The following is a 16,524-nucleotide window of genomic DNA, read 5'->3' on the forward strand; positions in this document are numbered from 1 at the left end:
TTAAAACTTTCAGGCCCTAAGAATTTGATTTAAGCAGTTGGCCATGACCAAGAAGAGCCTACAGACCACTAGCTCTATATTCTCTCTCGCTCCTTTTCCGTCCTCTCTCACTCGCTCTTTTCCTCTTCTCTCTCACTGTCTATATTGCTCGAAAATGCTATAGAGCAGAGGCCTGTCAAGAAATGCTCCATAGAAAACGCTGTGAAGCAGAGGAGTCCAGCTTTACGCTGCAGCTACAGCTGTTGCTTGATGAGTCCGTGCACCGCCCTGAACTAGACAGAAAACAGAAATACAGAAACGCTCTGAGGAGCTGAGTGTGTATTTAGTTTGCTTCTGACCGGCGGGTATGGAACTAGCTTCTCCTTGGTCTTGCAGGTACCGGGCCCCGGAGGTGCTCCTGCGGTCCACAAACTATAGCTCCCCCATCGACATCTGGGCCGTGGGCTGCATCATGGCAGAGGTGTACACCCTCCGGCCACTCTTCCCCGGGGCCAGTGAGATCGACACAATCTTCAAAATCTGCCAAGTGCTGGGGACACCCAAAAAGGTAATGAGGTGGGACAAAGGCCTGTGGGACAAAGCTGCAGCTTCCTGTGTTCCCTGCCCCCCGCCCTGGGCAGCACCGGCTCGTTCTGGATCTTCCTCGCCCTGGGTAGTCCTCCACGCCCTTCTCCTACCCTGCAGTGGAAGACGTCCTGGCTTCCTCTGCTTTTCTGCCCGCGTCCTCTCCGCTCGCTTGCAGAGCTTCTGCGTTCTCGTGGCTACAACTCTTATCCGTGCAGACGTCTCCTAATGTGATCTGTAGCCCTCCCCCTTTCCTTTATAACTCTGGTCACAAATTTACATCTTCCTCTGGGATGTTTCCCTGACACCCTCACCCTTACCTCCAACTCAGCACGTCTGACCCAGACTGCTTACGCGGGCCTCTCACTGCTGTGGCCTCTCCCGTTGCGGAGCACAGGCTCCGGACGCTCAGGCTCAGCGGCCATGGCTCACGGGCCCAGCCACTCCGCAGCATGCGGGATCCTCCCAGACCGGGGCACGAACCCGCGTCCCCTGCATCGGCAGGCGGACTCTCAACCACTGCGCCACGAGGGGAGCCCCAGACTGCTTTTTGTTTCGCCCCCAACCAGCCTCCTTCGCTCATTCCCCACTTCTGCCTGTGGTCCCATCACATCCCAGAGCCTAGCCTTGAGGCTGAGTTTCAGTTTTACCTTCTTCCTCTCTCCCTTGCTCCCCTTTCCCTTTATCCAAGCAGCTGGCCCATAGATCCTGCTATCTCCAGCCGGTATCTCAGACTGAAGCCCTGCCTGTGTCTGGGGAGGGGGGCACCTCCCCAGTCTTTCTGCCTTCAAGTCTTTTCCCTCCAGCGTTTCTTCCAGTCTGTGGCCAGACTTATTCCCCTAAAGAACAGCTCTGGTACTGTCCTCCCCTCCTAAAAATATCTACTGCCCAGCCCCCTAACTCTAATCCCTTATCCGCCACTTGCACCCCTCCTGGCTCTGTGCATTTCAGTACCCACAGTGCCACCGCCACCATAGTTAGTATGGACGTGGCAGTGACACGTCATACACGCCAGATTATAAAGTCCGATCACAGCAATTGGCTGAGCGAGATTTTCTACCTTTTCCTTCTTTCAGACTGACTGGCCTGAAGGCTACCAACTGTCGAGTGCTATGAACTTCCGCTGGCCCCACTGTGTGCCCAATAACTTGAAGACCCTGATTCCAAATGCCAGCAGCGAAGCAGTTCATCTCCTGAGAGACATGCTGCAGTGGGATCCCAAGAAACGGCCAACAGCTAGTCAGGTTTCCTTCCATTTTCTTCGGATGCGTTTCTCTCGAAGTTCATGTCTAACTGTGAATAATTCCTATAAATCTCATGGGAAGTATTTTATTAGGCATTACGTGTGAAAACTAGTATTGAATACCACTAATGGTGAACTATATAAGGTATAAGAACTTAAAATAGTTTGAAACTGTCTGTGTCTCAAGTAGTTAAGGTGTAAACAATATATTGCCTTGAAGATTGCCGTACAATTCACGTCATATATCACCGTATACGTGAAAATGAAAATAAACATATATCCACCTGTCTTTGGCAGATGTTTTCAAATATATTCTCTATGAGTTAAGATGATGTAGCAGTTTGTTTATAAGGCAGTACTGGTTGTTGAAAGGCAGTTTCAAAGTGAAAATATCTTGTAAGATCCAAATCACTCATTTTACAGATGACAGAGAGAGAGAGAGAGAGAGAGCGCTAGGATAATAAATGTAATTAGCATTTTATAGCACTTTATAGTTTGCACATGCTTTAGTATGTTTTTATGTGATTTTAACGCTGTGAAGTCTCCATGAGATAGGTGTTAACTGTTTTCATTCTATAAATGAGAAAACTGAATCTCAGGAAGTATAAGCGATGTGCAAAAAAAAAAAAAAAAAGAAAAGAAAGCTTAAGTGATTTGCCTTAATACCTCTACCAGTAACTAGTACAGATAGTGTACTATCTATCAATGGCAGTTCTGTCACGTGGATGACACATCTTCTGTTTTCCCAATTCCATACCTCCTGTTTTCCCAATCCGCCCTCCCCCAAGGCCACTTTGACTTAGATTATAAAGTACACCCAAAAGAGACACGCAGTGCCATGGGCTTCAAACACCGCCAGGCCTCCTGCCAGCTTCTTTTTGTGGTAGTCGTACCTGGCCCCTTCTCAGCTTGTCCCATTGATAATCCCACTGCTCAGAGAATCAAAAAGGTGACCAGTTCTAATCAGAGTCAGTGATTTGGCTGAGCGACAGTGACAGGGGCACTTGAAGATAGGGCCGACATGACGTTAGAATTTGTGAGAGCTGAGAGCTGACGGCTGGGGGGATTAAGGAATGGGAGAAAAGCAGCTGTCCAGTGGCTCAAAGAAGAAACCGCCAAGACCCTGGGTGGCTCAAGAAGGTTGGAGAAACAAATGGTTTCAGGGCAGGAAGGAAGCTTTCTGATGAACCCAGTTTTTTACAATGTAAAGTTTTTTAGAGATGAAAAGAAAAAGATTCTGTAAGGAACCCAGGAACCAAGAGAGGAATGTGTACTTTTAAGCATAGTATCAGAAAAGCTAAAAATACCCCCAAGTCAGCTGAGACTTGCAAAAATACCTGGGACTACAGAGAAGACTTTCCGCGTTAGATATCAGGGTCCAGGACCACATATCCATGTTCTTTGCCTCTGTGTCTACACTTACTATCGTTACAGGTGTTTATAGCTATGTCCCAGATTGATCGAGAAAGGTTATGTTGTATCCAATGACTTCCACTCAAAAAGACTAGGGAATATTTCAGAAAGAATTGCAAACCCAGCACTTTAAGATTTATCCCTCGGCGATCCAGAGAGCGTGATTATCTTGATGGGCAAGGTTTAACTGTAGCATGCATTACACTCTTGGCGTTTCTGGTGTTCAAGCAGATGCACCTGCTTATTTTATTTTTTTTTTTAGTTGAAGTATAGTTGATTGACAATATTGTGTTAATTTCAGGTGTACAGCAAAGTGATAGTTTCATATACATTTCTTTTCCATTACAGATTATTACAAGATATTGGAGATAGTTCCCTGTGCTACACAGTAAATCCTGTTGTTTATCTGTACCTGCTTATTTTATATTTGATTTTTCAGAGTCCTCCTGGATCGTTATACTTGGCTCTCTCCATTTTATTTTTTTTCTTTCTATGGACTGAAGAAATGGGCTTAGCACGGTGAAATATTATATTTAAGACACACAGCAAATAAGTTACAAAGCCAGGATACTGGCAGAAGTAGCAAAGGGCATAGCAGTGAACCTGGGTGCTTTACCCAAGTAATTTGAGTGTGGCAACCAGTCCGTACATTTTACACTATTTTAGATAAGGAAATTCACAAAGGGTGTTACAGATTCAGGTTGCTGTTTTATAATTGGTTTGGGCTAAGCAACTGTAGTAAACCGGTTTCGTGACATCTAGCCAGCAACCCTGAATGGTGTCAACCTTCCTGGCCAGATTCTTCTCCTAAAACAGCCTTATGTGTCGTTCCAGGCGCTTCGATATCCTTACTTCCAGGTTGGGCACCCCCTGGGCAGCACCACACAGAGCCTTCAGGATTCAGGAAGACCACAGAAGGACGGTCTGGAAAAGGCAGCCCCACCGCCTCACATAAAGCCGGTCCCTCCTGCCCAGCCCCCAACCAAGCCACACACGCGCATTTCTTTGAGACAGCAGCAAGCCAGCCAGCCCCCTCAGCATCTCACATACCCCTACAAAGCCGAGGCTTCCAGGACGGATCACCTCCCAGAGGACAAGCCAAGCCCTTTGCTCTTGCCATCCCTCCACGCCAAGCATCCCCAGGCAGTAAGCAGGAAGATTCGCTCGAGAGCCCTGTGTCTGGCCTGTCCCTCCTCTGACCCTACTTACTGAGTGAAATATTTTCTTTTTCAGCAGATAAGGTCTAATTATCATAGATCTGTCTTTGCAATATCATGGAATTGTGAAAAGAGCCTTGGCTTTGGAGTTAAAGGTCTAAGTTCAAGTTCTGGCTCTGCCTGTGAATTACAGTGCCGCGCCTGGGGGCCTGGCCGTGGGGTGGTGGCCGAAGGCTGGACGCGGCCCCAGATCACTAGGGTCTCGCATCTCGGCTCTGCTGTTTCATAGCTTTGTGACCCTGTGCAGGGTACCTGGCCTCTGTGCTCCTCGCTCCCTCATCTGTGAAACAGGGGTGGATAATGAGAGCGCTAGTCATTGTTATTATCGACCCCTGTGGACTCAGTGTCCTAATCTGGAAAAGGAGGATCCTAATGCCTGTCTTGCCCACCAGACAGGGCTGTTCATGGGGATCAGAGGTCCTGCTGCTTGTGAAGATGTTTTGAAAATCATCAAGTGCCCCACTAATATTTGTAGATCATTATTCCTATCGGTGCCCTCAGTCGACGCTGGTAATGCCAGGCTGTTGATGGAGCCCAGCTCTTCCTTTTCCTCTTGCTGTTCCAAAGGAAACAGTGAGTGTTAGTCAATAAGATAATAATCTGACACGGGAGTCTGGTTTCCGTTAGCCTTATAGTGCTGTCTGAGAGTCTGATCTTCTAACACCTTTATGCAAAAATAATACTTTATCTGTCGACTAGCATTCACTCAGTGAGTGCCGGCTCCCGACTAGGGCAGCATGAGGTTACAGGGATGGTGTCTCCAGACTGTCCCCTTTGCCCCCGCCCCCCTGCAGCAGCAGTGGGTGTTTGGCAATTTCTTACTGTAGCTAATTCTGCAGTTAACTAGGATCCAGGTCTACTGAGAAGGCAAAGAAGGCATTAATTGCATTGTTTTCTATAAAAGAGCAGGTGACTGACACTTTAGCTATATTCTCTTACATTCTATTTAGGACAGTGTCAATCACACTAACTCTTTCAGAGATGAGCCCTGTTTCAGCATCCAGCCACTTTCCTCATACGTGAGAAGTACCTTAAATTTCTTTTTTTAAATCCTTATCTTACACAGCTTAGCGTCCCCATTGAATGAAAACTGATGTAATCTGTGCAGGATGAATGACACAGGTCCGGGACTGTGTTTTCCACCGTTGTCCTTTCCAATAAACAGTATATTGCATATTGGGGAAGGAAACGCCCCAGAACCCTGCTTTACATAACCGAGAAAGTTCAGAATGGGGATTACTCGTGGGTGAGCTCCGTTAATGCCAAGTATTGCTTTTTTCCCCCCTCTCCTTGTATACACAGAGAATTCTCACTGGCCTGGAGCACAAAAATGGTGAGATCAAGCCAAAGAGTAGGAGAAGGTGGGGTCTCGTTTCCAGGTTAGCAAAGGATTCTGATGGCTGGGCTGACTTAGATGACTCGGATTTCAGCCCATCGTTCACCAGGATTGACCTGAAAAACAAGAAGAGACAGAGCGATGAGACTCTGTGCAGGCAAGTGTGGGCTCCTGTCTGTGCACGGACTGCACCTGGGGTCTGTGAGGTCATCTTTACGTCCGATGAGCTGCCCAGCTCGTGCTGACCGAAACCATCTTCTCCCCACTCAGATTTGAGAGTGTTCTGGACCTGAAGCCCTCAGAGCCCGTGGGCACCGGAAATAGTGCCCCAACCCAGACATCCTATCCCCGGTGCGACACGCCCACCTTGAGGTCGGCGGCCAAGCAGCACTACCTGAAGCACTCCCGGTACCTGCCTGGTAATAAACATTCCTGCCTCTGCTCTGATCGCTGATAAGAAATCGTGTCCCTGGAGTCACGTGTTCACAAAGATCCTGTTTTGGATTGCAAGTGCTTGGGGCTTCTCTTCCGAACTGGTGGGACCACCATAGAAATACTAGCTGAAGCCCAGGCTTCACATTCTTTCTTTCTTTTTTTTTTTGGCCACATGGCATGCGGGATCTTAGTTCCCTGACCAGTGGAAGTGCGGAGTCCTAACCACTGGACCATCAGGGAATTCCCAGGCTTCACATTCTTATCTTCTGTAGTTGCCTAAGATAAGAAATTTGGTAGAGGAAACCGGGTCCAGTCCCCAGGGAAGGAGTAACTAGGAAGAACCAGGCAGCTTGCCCAAGGTCTCTCCAGAAACTACCAGCCCTGTGTGTTTTCTCAGGAAAGCAGATGGGAGCTTAGTCACCCCATGTGGCTGTACCACAGGGGTTAAGTGAAAACATTGTAGTTGGAGGGTACCCAGACCTCTCTTCGCATTCTCCGTATTCTAAGCGTACACTGTTAGCCAACCGTTCATTCTCAAATTCATTCCATCAGTAAATCCGTATTGCACAGCGTCCCATGCTGGGCACTGAGAATCTGGTGGACACAATAGCCAGGAGGGGCCACTAGGCTGCCCACCTCTAGGGCCTCCATTCACGTCACAGGCTATGCAGTGACTTTAGCCAGCAGCCTGTAGACAGTATCCTCACCCTCGTATTTTCTAGTGGTGGGAGACAGTCCCTAAATAAATGGACACACCATAGCCACAGATGGTGACAACTGGCGTTAAGGGTGATGAAATGGGGGCAGAGGCAGTACTTTAGACAGAGTAGTCGGGGAAGGCCTCTCTGAGCAAGCGACTCCGACCTGGGCCCCAGCGATTGGGAAAGAACTCCACGTGCACAGAGACATGCTGAGCAGAGGGAACAGCCAGTACAGAGGCCTGCAGGCAGGAAAGGGCTTGGCTTGAGAGAGGCCAGCATATGGCCCGAGCCCCGTCAGAGAGGATGAGGTGTTAGACGCGTGAGGCATCTTTGGGTGTCTTATAAGAAATTTGGATTTTATTTCATGAGCCACTGGAAGCTCTTGAAGGGTCGTAGCTGGTGGACTGACGTGCTTTTTTTGACATCTGTGTGCTGCATGGGTGAGGGGCCCACAAGCTGTCGCTGTTGTCCAGGTGGGGACAGTGGTGCTCAGACCCAGGGTGGAGACCTAGGGCGGGGAATGGAGGCCCTGCTGATGCACTGGTTCCCCACTCTTGACTGGGAACAGGCCTCCTAAATACTGCCAGACCTCATCAGGCTTGGCACTGTGGCCTTAGGAGACTGGCCTGCCACTTCCCAGATGACAGGGTATGGGGGGGGGGCAAAGACTCCAGCTGCAGTGAGCACAGGCAGAGAGAGTTATTTCTTTTGGGCTCTAGGGGATGAAGAAGGGTAAAGGATGAATTGAGGTTTTCTGTTCTGAAAGCTACCTGCAAGGCCTGGTAGGAGTGGGAAGTGGGTGGTCCGGGGGGGGCAGTGGTTTGCTTGCAGTTGAGGTCAAGGCAGCCTTGGGCGTGAGGGAGTCGGTGAGGGTCATTGGTACAGACCAGAGTCACCTCCCATAGTCCATGTCAGGTTGAGAGGATGGAATTTCAGAATTCAGAAAGAGGAGAGCAGAGGGCTGCGGAGCTGGGCTTGGGGGTGTGGAGGGACAAGAGAAGAACTTGGGCAGCTGACGGAAAGGCAGTGGTCTGCGAAGGCAGATGAGTAGGAAGGCCAAGGGACCCAGAAGCCCAGGACTGCACCAGGTGGTCAAGACATCAGACGTGGACAGATCTGTTGGTAGAAGTTGAGGTCTGTCAGGCCACCCACCAGTGAGACAGCACACTCACCCCGAAGATGGCATCTTTCCTCTGCCACCTATCTGATGACATCATCATGGTCAGTTTTTGCTTTGATTGTTGAAACACGGGAAGTCTTTGACAAATTGGATTCTGCATTCGTTTCATCTCTGACATGTGATGCAAGATTAAATATAAATTTTGCATTTGAAAAACATTTCTTCCCTATTAGGAATAAATATAAGAAACGGCATACTCCCGAATCCAGGAAAGGATTTTATTCCATCTAATCCATGGTCTAGTTCTGGTTTGTCTGGAAAATCTTCAGGGATGGTATCAGTGGTCAGCAAAATAAATTCAGGTGAGTAATGATGATTAACCCCTAAATGATAAGAAGATTCTCTGGATGTGGCAGGGTGACAAGCCGTGGAACCGCGAGGGCCTCTCTGGCGTGAAAACCCTGGGCCTCTTTTCCAGGCCCGTGCTGCCCTCTCTCACCTGGCAGCAGGCCTTGGGGACTCCGCCAGTTCCCTCCGGCTCCGCCGTCAAGAGTAGCAGGGGACGAGAGCAGTCTTCCCTGGTGCAAGGGAAAAACAGGCTTATGGGTCTGGATTCCGAGGCCCTGCTCTGTGGTGGGCGACCTCCAGGGCCACACTTCACTGGGTCTGCCTTGCTCTGGCTTCTCCCTTCTGTCTGATGGCCCAGCCTTAGCCCGGGGCATCAGAACCCCTTCTGGTTGGAAGGTGGACGGTTTGGAAGCCCCTGCCTACTCTTTTTATAATAGACAGATGAATTTCAGAAGTCCTCCAGGCAGACACACCCCATGCCCAGTAGACAGCTTCCCCTGCTGTGGGCTGCTTCGCCTTCCACATGCCAAGTAAACATCTGGGCTTCTCTTCTCTCTGCCTTTGTCCATTGCGTGTTCATGTATTTTTTAATTTTTTTTTTTGTGATACGCGGGCCTCTCACTGTTGTGGCCTCTCCCGTCGCGGAGCACAGGCTCCAGATTCACAGCCTCAGCGGCCATGGCTCACGGGCCCAGCCGTTCTGCAGCATGTGGGATCTTCCCAGACCAGGGCACGAACCTGTGTCCCCTGCATCGGCAGGCGGACTCTCAACCACTGCGCCACCAGGAAAGCCCCATGCTTTGTTTTTAGTGTACAAGAAATACCTAGTATGGTTTTGCATGTTTTAAAATTTATATGCATATAATCCTGGATCTCCACTCATTTCAATAATTATATTACGTATGCAGCAATTATACATCCATAGAATATATATCACATTATGTATAGTATTACATATACAATATATATAAGTGTATGATACCACGATTTATTATTCATACTAGAATATAATTTTTTTAATTCAAGTATAGCTGCTGTTCAATATTATATAAGCTACAGGTGTGCACTATAGTGATTCACAATCTTTAAAGGTTATGCTCCACTTATAGTTATTATAAAATATTAGCTATATTACCCGTGCTGTGCAATATATCCATAGTAGCTTATTTTATACCTAATAGCTTATACCTCTTAATCTCCTACCCGTATACTGCCCCTCCTCCCTTCCCTCTCCTCACTGGCAACCACTAGTTCTCTATATCTGTCTGCTTTTCTTTTGTTATATTCATTAATTTGTTAATATTTTTTTAAACATCTTTATTGGAGTATAATTGCTTTACAATGGTGTGTTAGTTTCTGCTTTATAACAAAGTGAATCAGCTATACGTATACATATATCCCCATATCCCCTCCCTCTTGCGTCTCCCTCCCACCCTCCCTATCCCACCCCTCTAGGTGGTCACAGAGCACCGAGCTGATCTCCCTGTGCTATGCGGCTGCTTCCCACTAGCTATCTATTTTACATTTGGTAGTGTGTATAAGTCCATGCCACTCTTTCACTTCATCCCAGCTTACCCTTCCCCCTCCACATGTCCTCAAGTCCATTCTCTACGTCTGCATCTTTATTCCTGCCCTTCCCCTAGATTCTTCATAACCTTTTTTTTTAATTCCATATATATGTGTTAGCATATGGTATTTGTTTTTCTCTTTCTGACGTACTTCACTCTGTATGACAGACTCTTAAGTCCATCCACCTCACTACAAATAACTCAGTTTTGTTTCTTTTTAATATGTTTTAGATTCCACATATAAGTTATATCATACAGTATTTGTCTTTATCTGACTTATTTCACTTAGTATAATGACCTCCAAGTCCATCCATATTGCTGCAAATGGCAAAATTTTGTTCTTTCTTATGGCTGAGTAGTATTCCATTGTATATCTATACCACGTCTTCTTTATCCATTCATCTGTTGATGGACACTTAGAACATAATTTATTCATTCCTTCTCTTCTTGACCAACATGGAAGTTGTTGACAGTTCTCACAGTTAGAGCACCGGAGTGAATATTGATGCCCCCTATAGGTGGTGTGCACGTGTGAGGTTTCTGGGTATGACGTAAATGTGTTAGCTTAAAGGCTGTGTTCATCTTGGACTTTGCCCAGCTGCAGTCCAGCAGGGTGTGGGAGTTGTGCTCTGCCCTTGATGCCTCTTGGTACTGTTGAGATTGTCAACGGGTGCTCATCTGAGGGTGTGCAATGGCATCTTACTGTGGCTTCAACCCGCATGCCCCATTGACTAATGAGGGTTGAGCATCTTCTCTTGTGTTTACTGACTCTACGTCTTTTTCCTTCTGTGATTTCCTTGTTCAAATTCTCTTCCCATTTTTCTTCTTATCTGTCTAGTCACCAAAATTGCAAAATGTGCTCCGGCTGACCAGCACAGCTCCTCACACATGAGCTCAGACCCTTGCTCCCGCTCTGCCTTGAGCAATTGCCAAGAATGCTCTGTGTTGTGAAGACAGAGAGCAGCTCTCCCCCTCATGAGCTCTTCCGAATGGATATAACTTCCATTTGTATAACATTCTTCATTATTCCGTGTGCACCTTGATTATAGATACACATGGGTATAGATACCCATCTGATACGTATTGATTACTTGCTATATGTAAGGCTGTCCATGAACCGCCTGGAACACTAAGATGAATAGCACCCAGTTCCTGCCCTTAAAACTGTCTCAAGACAGAAATGACATAAAAAGTGAACGTATTTAATATATTTTAATAAGGATTAATTTTCTGGTTCTCGACAAGAATACTTAGCATAGAATTACTTATAATAGCTAAATAATTAACATAACCTGTATGCTGATCAATCAGAGAATGGTTAAATGAGCTATGGTTTAACCATATTCTGGAATTTGTATATACTGACATGGAAGGCTAACTCTTGTATATTATGGAGCAGAAAAAGAAAATTCCAGAACAGCTTAAACTTATTATGACAAACAGAAAATTCCAAATTTCCCCTTTTTTTTAAGCAAACCAACCTACCAGCCTCCCTGTGGGTACCGGCTACAGGGTCAGCACCGTCTTGCACACTCTCGCCCCATCCCCCAGCGTTTCCAGCAGCGTAGTGTGGTGGAATGCTCTGCTCGGAATTCACTGTTTTTATCCTAATTCTTTTCCCCTGAAAGTCAAAACCTGGTTCTCTATTGTCCTGCCCCACTGTCCTTTACCCCCATTGGTGTCCTGTGCATGTCTTGGCAGTAACAAGCTTTTCCTTTTGCAAATCAGTTGGTTCCACCTCAACAAGTTCTAGTGGACTGGCTGGAAACTATATCCCTTCCTTTCTGAAAAAAGAAATCGGTTCTACTGTGCAGAGGGTCCACGTGGCACCTATACCTGACCCTTCCCCTGGTAAGTTCTATTTCAGATTATTATTATTCATGAATCGATTCAACAAACAGTTATCAAACAGCTGCTTTGTGCTGGACCTTGTAGGCCTAGGGTCCACGAGTGAAGGAGACACAAAACTCCCTGTCCTCCTGGAACTTGTACTCTACGGACAATAAGTAGACCAAATAAGATGCTCCTAAAGTGCTAAGGGGAAACTAAAGCAGGGAGTAGGGAGTGTGGGATGCAGATGCATTTTACACAGGGCAGCCAAAGAAGACCTCACTGCAAAGGAACCATCGGGTAAAGATCTACAGGAGGTGAGCAAGAAAGCCCTATAATGCAGGCTCTTAGTGCCTGGGCCTCCAGGTAGGATGGGCCTGGTAGATGCAAGGAACAGCAGGGAGGCGGAGTGCAGGAATGGTGTGAACAAGAGGAGGGTAGCAGGAGGAGGAGGTCAGAGAGGTGATGGGGGGCGCCCCCCACAGGTCACTGTAAGCACGTCGTCATGACTCTGAGCCACATGGAAGCCCCTGGAGGGTTCTGAGCTGGGCAGTGAGGGGATCTGACTTCTATCTCCAGGCTCACTCAAGCCCTGTTGTCACTAGACTGAAAGGGCGAGCAGGGTGGAAGTAGGGAAACCAACCAGGAGGCTGTCACGATTATCCAGGTGAGGAATGAGGCTGGCCTGGGCCGGTGGTGATGGTTGACCTGGGCCAGGTTTTGGGTAGGTTTGGAAGGTAGAGCCAATAGGATTTGCTGAAAATTACAAGTGGGATCTGAGAAAAAGAGAAGGGTCAGGGATGACACCAGTAATTCTGGCCTGACCACTATAGAATGGGGTTGTCCTTAACTGGGAGGGAGGACCCTGAAGAGGCGGCTGCTCTTCAACTCTCCTTTGCTAATATTTTTGTCACCAAGATGCTCTTTGCTGCACTTTGTTTGCATGGGTCCCGTATCAGTCAGACCCACCTTTTTCTTTTATTGCAGGTTATTCTTCCCTGAAGGCTGTGAGACCTCATCCTGGGCGACCTTTCTTCCACACCCAACCTAGAAGCACTCCCGGGTCGCTGCCCCGGCCTCCGGCTGCCCAGCCCGTGCACGGCCGGACGGACTGGGCTGCTAAGTATGCATCTCGGCGATGACTGTCACGAAGCCCTTTGTAGGGGACAGCAGGACACTCTCCCTCAGCCAGCTGGTGTTCTACCTGCAAGAGACTTTCAGATGGTGGAAAAGCAAACAGTTTATAGTTATTCTTCTGAACTGAGACATTTCAATATTCATTTTTAAAGTTTGTTTTTTTTTAATATTGATTTGAATGCAGTACCTTTTTTGTACAAAGTTATTTTATTCTAAAACTGGGTCCCATTATTTTCTTAAACAGCAGCATTTTGTATATATGGATTATGTTTTAGCATTTTATACAGTCAACTTTGTAAGGAAGTTTTTAAAGATTAATTGATTTTCCTTTGGGGTTCCAGATAATATTTTATACAGATTTTTAAAAATAGAATAATAATGATGCAGTATTGCAACAGGGGTGCAATTTAAGGCTACACGATAAAGGGTTTTTCCCTCAGTGTGTGCAGATATTTGTGAAGTGGTTAAATTTTAAATGTGGCATATTCGGTACTTTAGGCTTTTTTGGACTGACCTCAGCACCAGAAAACTGACCATCTGCCGTTCTCAATACCATGTTATTGGTTTGACTTTTTGATACCGCTGTGCTGTTCTAAAAGTACTATTACATAATTCACTTTGTTTTCTTTTTACTCCCCAGATGAAAGAACTCTAAGTAAATATTTTTAGAAATGTTTATAACACCCTTTTTGGTGGTTGGAGATATCCAGCTGAAACCAAGCTATGCCATGATATTCTATTTTCTTCCATTTTTGAAATCAACTTGTATAAGTACCCACAAAAAGGAAGCTTTTCAAGCCAAAATGTTCTCCACGTAAAGGTTAACACGGTCACTTAAACTATATCCCTGCCAAGATACATGATCCAAAAGCTAAGTTTCAAAGCAGCAGAAGATTTTTTATTATCCTAACCCTCAGAATGTTGCATTTAGCTCGGTTTTCATGGCAATCTGGGGAGCAGGAAAGATAGATGGCAGAGGTCCCACTGGTCTGGGAAGTCACAGCTACCATGATGTCAGTGTCTGTCACGTGCCACATTCAAAGAACTCTTAACCCTTGTGTAGTTTCTTTCAACAGTGAGAACTCTATATGGTGGGCAGAGGCTGTTCCATTGAGAGGAATGTTTACAGCAATTTTGAAAATGACAAAGCTAGTTTGGAGACAGAAAAAGACAGAACGTCCACTCTGATCCACCTCTGTGGGCACACTCGCCTCCACTCATGGTCGCCTGAAAGGCAAGAGAGAAGGTCACCGTCTGTAAACGCGACATAGTCTCCTGAGTATATTGACTCACCTTCTCGCAGGGCTCAAGTCACTGTCATTTGGTTCCAGGATATAGCAAGTTGAGCCAATGAAATTGTCATTTTTGTCGGTTAAAATGAATATCGGCACCTTGATATGGTTCAACCTAATAAGTTGGTAAATTTTTGCTTTGACGTATTCATAATATGTTGTAGCTTGAACAAATCAGGCTGGTTCCCAAGGGGCCCTCACCTAACATCAGGGAGTAATTTGTGCTTTGGAGGGTCTGGCTCAAAAATATACCTGACCAAGCACCATGATCGCTGGGGGCATGAGAAAAGCACACGATGGATGTGGATTTGAGAGGTAATATTTTCCTGTTAACAAACTGGCAGCAAAGCTTCAGGAAATAAAGATGTATATGTAAGCACAACTTGAAGCTGAATTCATTTCTGTATTATATTCTCATTATCTCAAGCAGCAGAAAATGTGTTTTCAGAGATGAGTCCTTTACTATGAGGTTAATATTTATTTCCCCTTTCTGTATTATGTATAAAAAGTAAATTAATCTGAAAGCTTACCCAGCTTGCTGGAAAGCTGGTTTTAAATTGTAAATACCCCCTAGAGAACCAGATGGATTGTGAATACCATATTCTTGGCCCTCTAGCTTATGTTAAGGTCATTACATTTTTTTTTTAATTGAAAAACCCAGTTACCTGGTTATTACACATTATAAAATTGTTTTTCTATTACGTTTGTAGGGCCCAAATTCAGAAAATATTTCACTTTTCTTCTTCTTCCGCTTTCATTTGTTTATCAGCAAACAACTTCCCTTGGGAAGCAAAACATGTTTATTCATTTGCAAGTCAAGTAGCTGACGCTGCATTGAGCAAACTAGAAGGCTGAAAAAACAATGTCAATTCTAAAGAACTAGCAAAATCCTATAAAGTTCTCTTTTCCCCCCACCCTGAAACGGGTAAAGGATAAATTGAGCATACAAGCTGTTTACTATAGAAGCAAATAGTCACCATTATTTTGTTAAGTGAAAATGAAATGCTACCTGTTGCCTATATTTTTAGTTACTATAGACTTACAAAATCTACTGCAAGACACCAAGAAGAATGATGAGTTTAACTGTACCTATCCACGTCTGTACCTCATTTCCAGGCAGAAAGCTTTCTGGGACGTCAGGAAATGGTACAGTGCCCAAAGTTTCAGTGACAGTGGTATGCCAAAGGGTGTGTGTGTGAACTGCAGGGAAAGTTGCATGGGCATAAAAGCTACTCTTGGTGTGATTGTTAATTTGACAATAAGCTGCCATTAATTACTAAGCCCTCACCCAGCTCATGTATGATTTAAATAGGAAGAAAACTGATTTTTAAGCAATTTTTTAGACACATCTCTTGCCTAAAGGACTATATACGTCTAATAAACTGACGCTATGTCATCATCTGGAGTCATCAAAAATTGAATACAGTCAAGGCAACCCATGTAACGCAAGAATCGTTTTGTTCTTAAGTACGAATTACCAGTACTGTTGGAGTTCACAGGCGCCATGTTTTTTCACGAGGTGGCATCAAGCCATTGTTCTGGGCCATTTAGGAGAGAAAAAGAATGCGGGCTGTATGTTTCAGCTCAATGTATGATCCAAAGCAATGTGTTTATAAGAAAATGTTTGACATACTAATTATTTTATATCATTTAAAGCATACTGTAGCAACTTGTTTGTTTAATATATGTGGTTAATTTTTAGAATTATTTTTTACAATTTCCAACCAAAGTACTGTATTTTATATAATTTATTGTGAGGACCTTCTCATGGAAACCCATAGAAGACAAACTGGGGGCAAATATCACGTTAATCTGTATTATCAGTTTCTTATAGTCACTGTGCTAATGTGAATTTAAAATGACCTGAACAGTCTTCTGATGTGGATATTTCGATGCTGACAGCAATTTAGTCTCCTGGTTTGATTACAAGGGAGTAACTAAGAATATATTTAATTATAAAGCAAATATTCATATGATGGGAAGGTAGGAAGACAGAAAACCACTTACTCAAACCCCTTCTGAAATAAAATGTTCCTTTTTTGAATAGTTTGTCCTAAGGTGTTTAAAAACATTAACTTTACTTAAGGAAAATTCTGCTCCAAATAAAGTTACAGTTTAAGAAAAATTGATTTGAGTGTTCTGTTTTTGTTTGTATGTTCTCCCATCAAACAGTAACATTACTATTTCCTAATTTGGAATTTTGATATTCTGTAACTTCTCCTTAACGCTTAATATAGTGTTACTGCTGTGAAATTGAAAGCATACACTTAGACTAGCAGTAGGAAGCATTATCTTGCAATGTGGAGGCTTTTTAAATCTA

General features: G+C 45.2%; 1 protein-coding gene across 1 annotated transcript in view; it reads left to right on the top strand.

Moving 5' to 3' along the window:
* Positions 1 to 16,311, top strand: part of CILK1 (ciliogenesis associated kinase 1) — a 33,083-nt gene extending 16,772 nt beyond the window's left edge. The window contains exons 6-13 of the mRNA XM_060021672.1: positions 376 to 547; positions 1,641 to 1,808; positions 4,055 to 4,366; positions 5,740 to 5,930; positions 6,044 to 6,192; positions 8,263 to 8,391; positions 11,674 to 11,796; positions 12,763 to 16,311. Coding sequence (XP_059877655.1) covers positions 376 to 547; positions 1,641 to 1,808; positions 4,055 to 4,366; positions 5,740 to 5,930; positions 6,044 to 6,192; positions 8,263 to 8,391; positions 11,674 to 11,796; positions 12,763 to 12,917 — 1,399 coding nt within the window. The 3' untranslated portion in view covers positions 12,918 to 16,311. The remainder of the gene's footprint in view (positions 1 to 375; positions 548 to 1,640; positions 1,809 to 4,054; positions 4,367 to 5,739; positions 5,931 to 6,043; positions 6,193 to 8,262; positions 8,392 to 11,673; positions 11,797 to 12,762) is intronic.
* Positions 16,312 to 16,524: the final 213 nt, after the last annotated feature.

This window comes from Delphinus delphis, chromosome 10, assembly GCF_949987515.2.
Source record: "Delphinus delphis chromosome 10, mDelDel1.2, whole genome shotgun sequence".
Taxonomy (NCBI): Eukaryota; Metazoa; Chordata; class Mammalia; order Artiodactyla; family Delphinidae; genus Delphinus; species Delphinus delphis.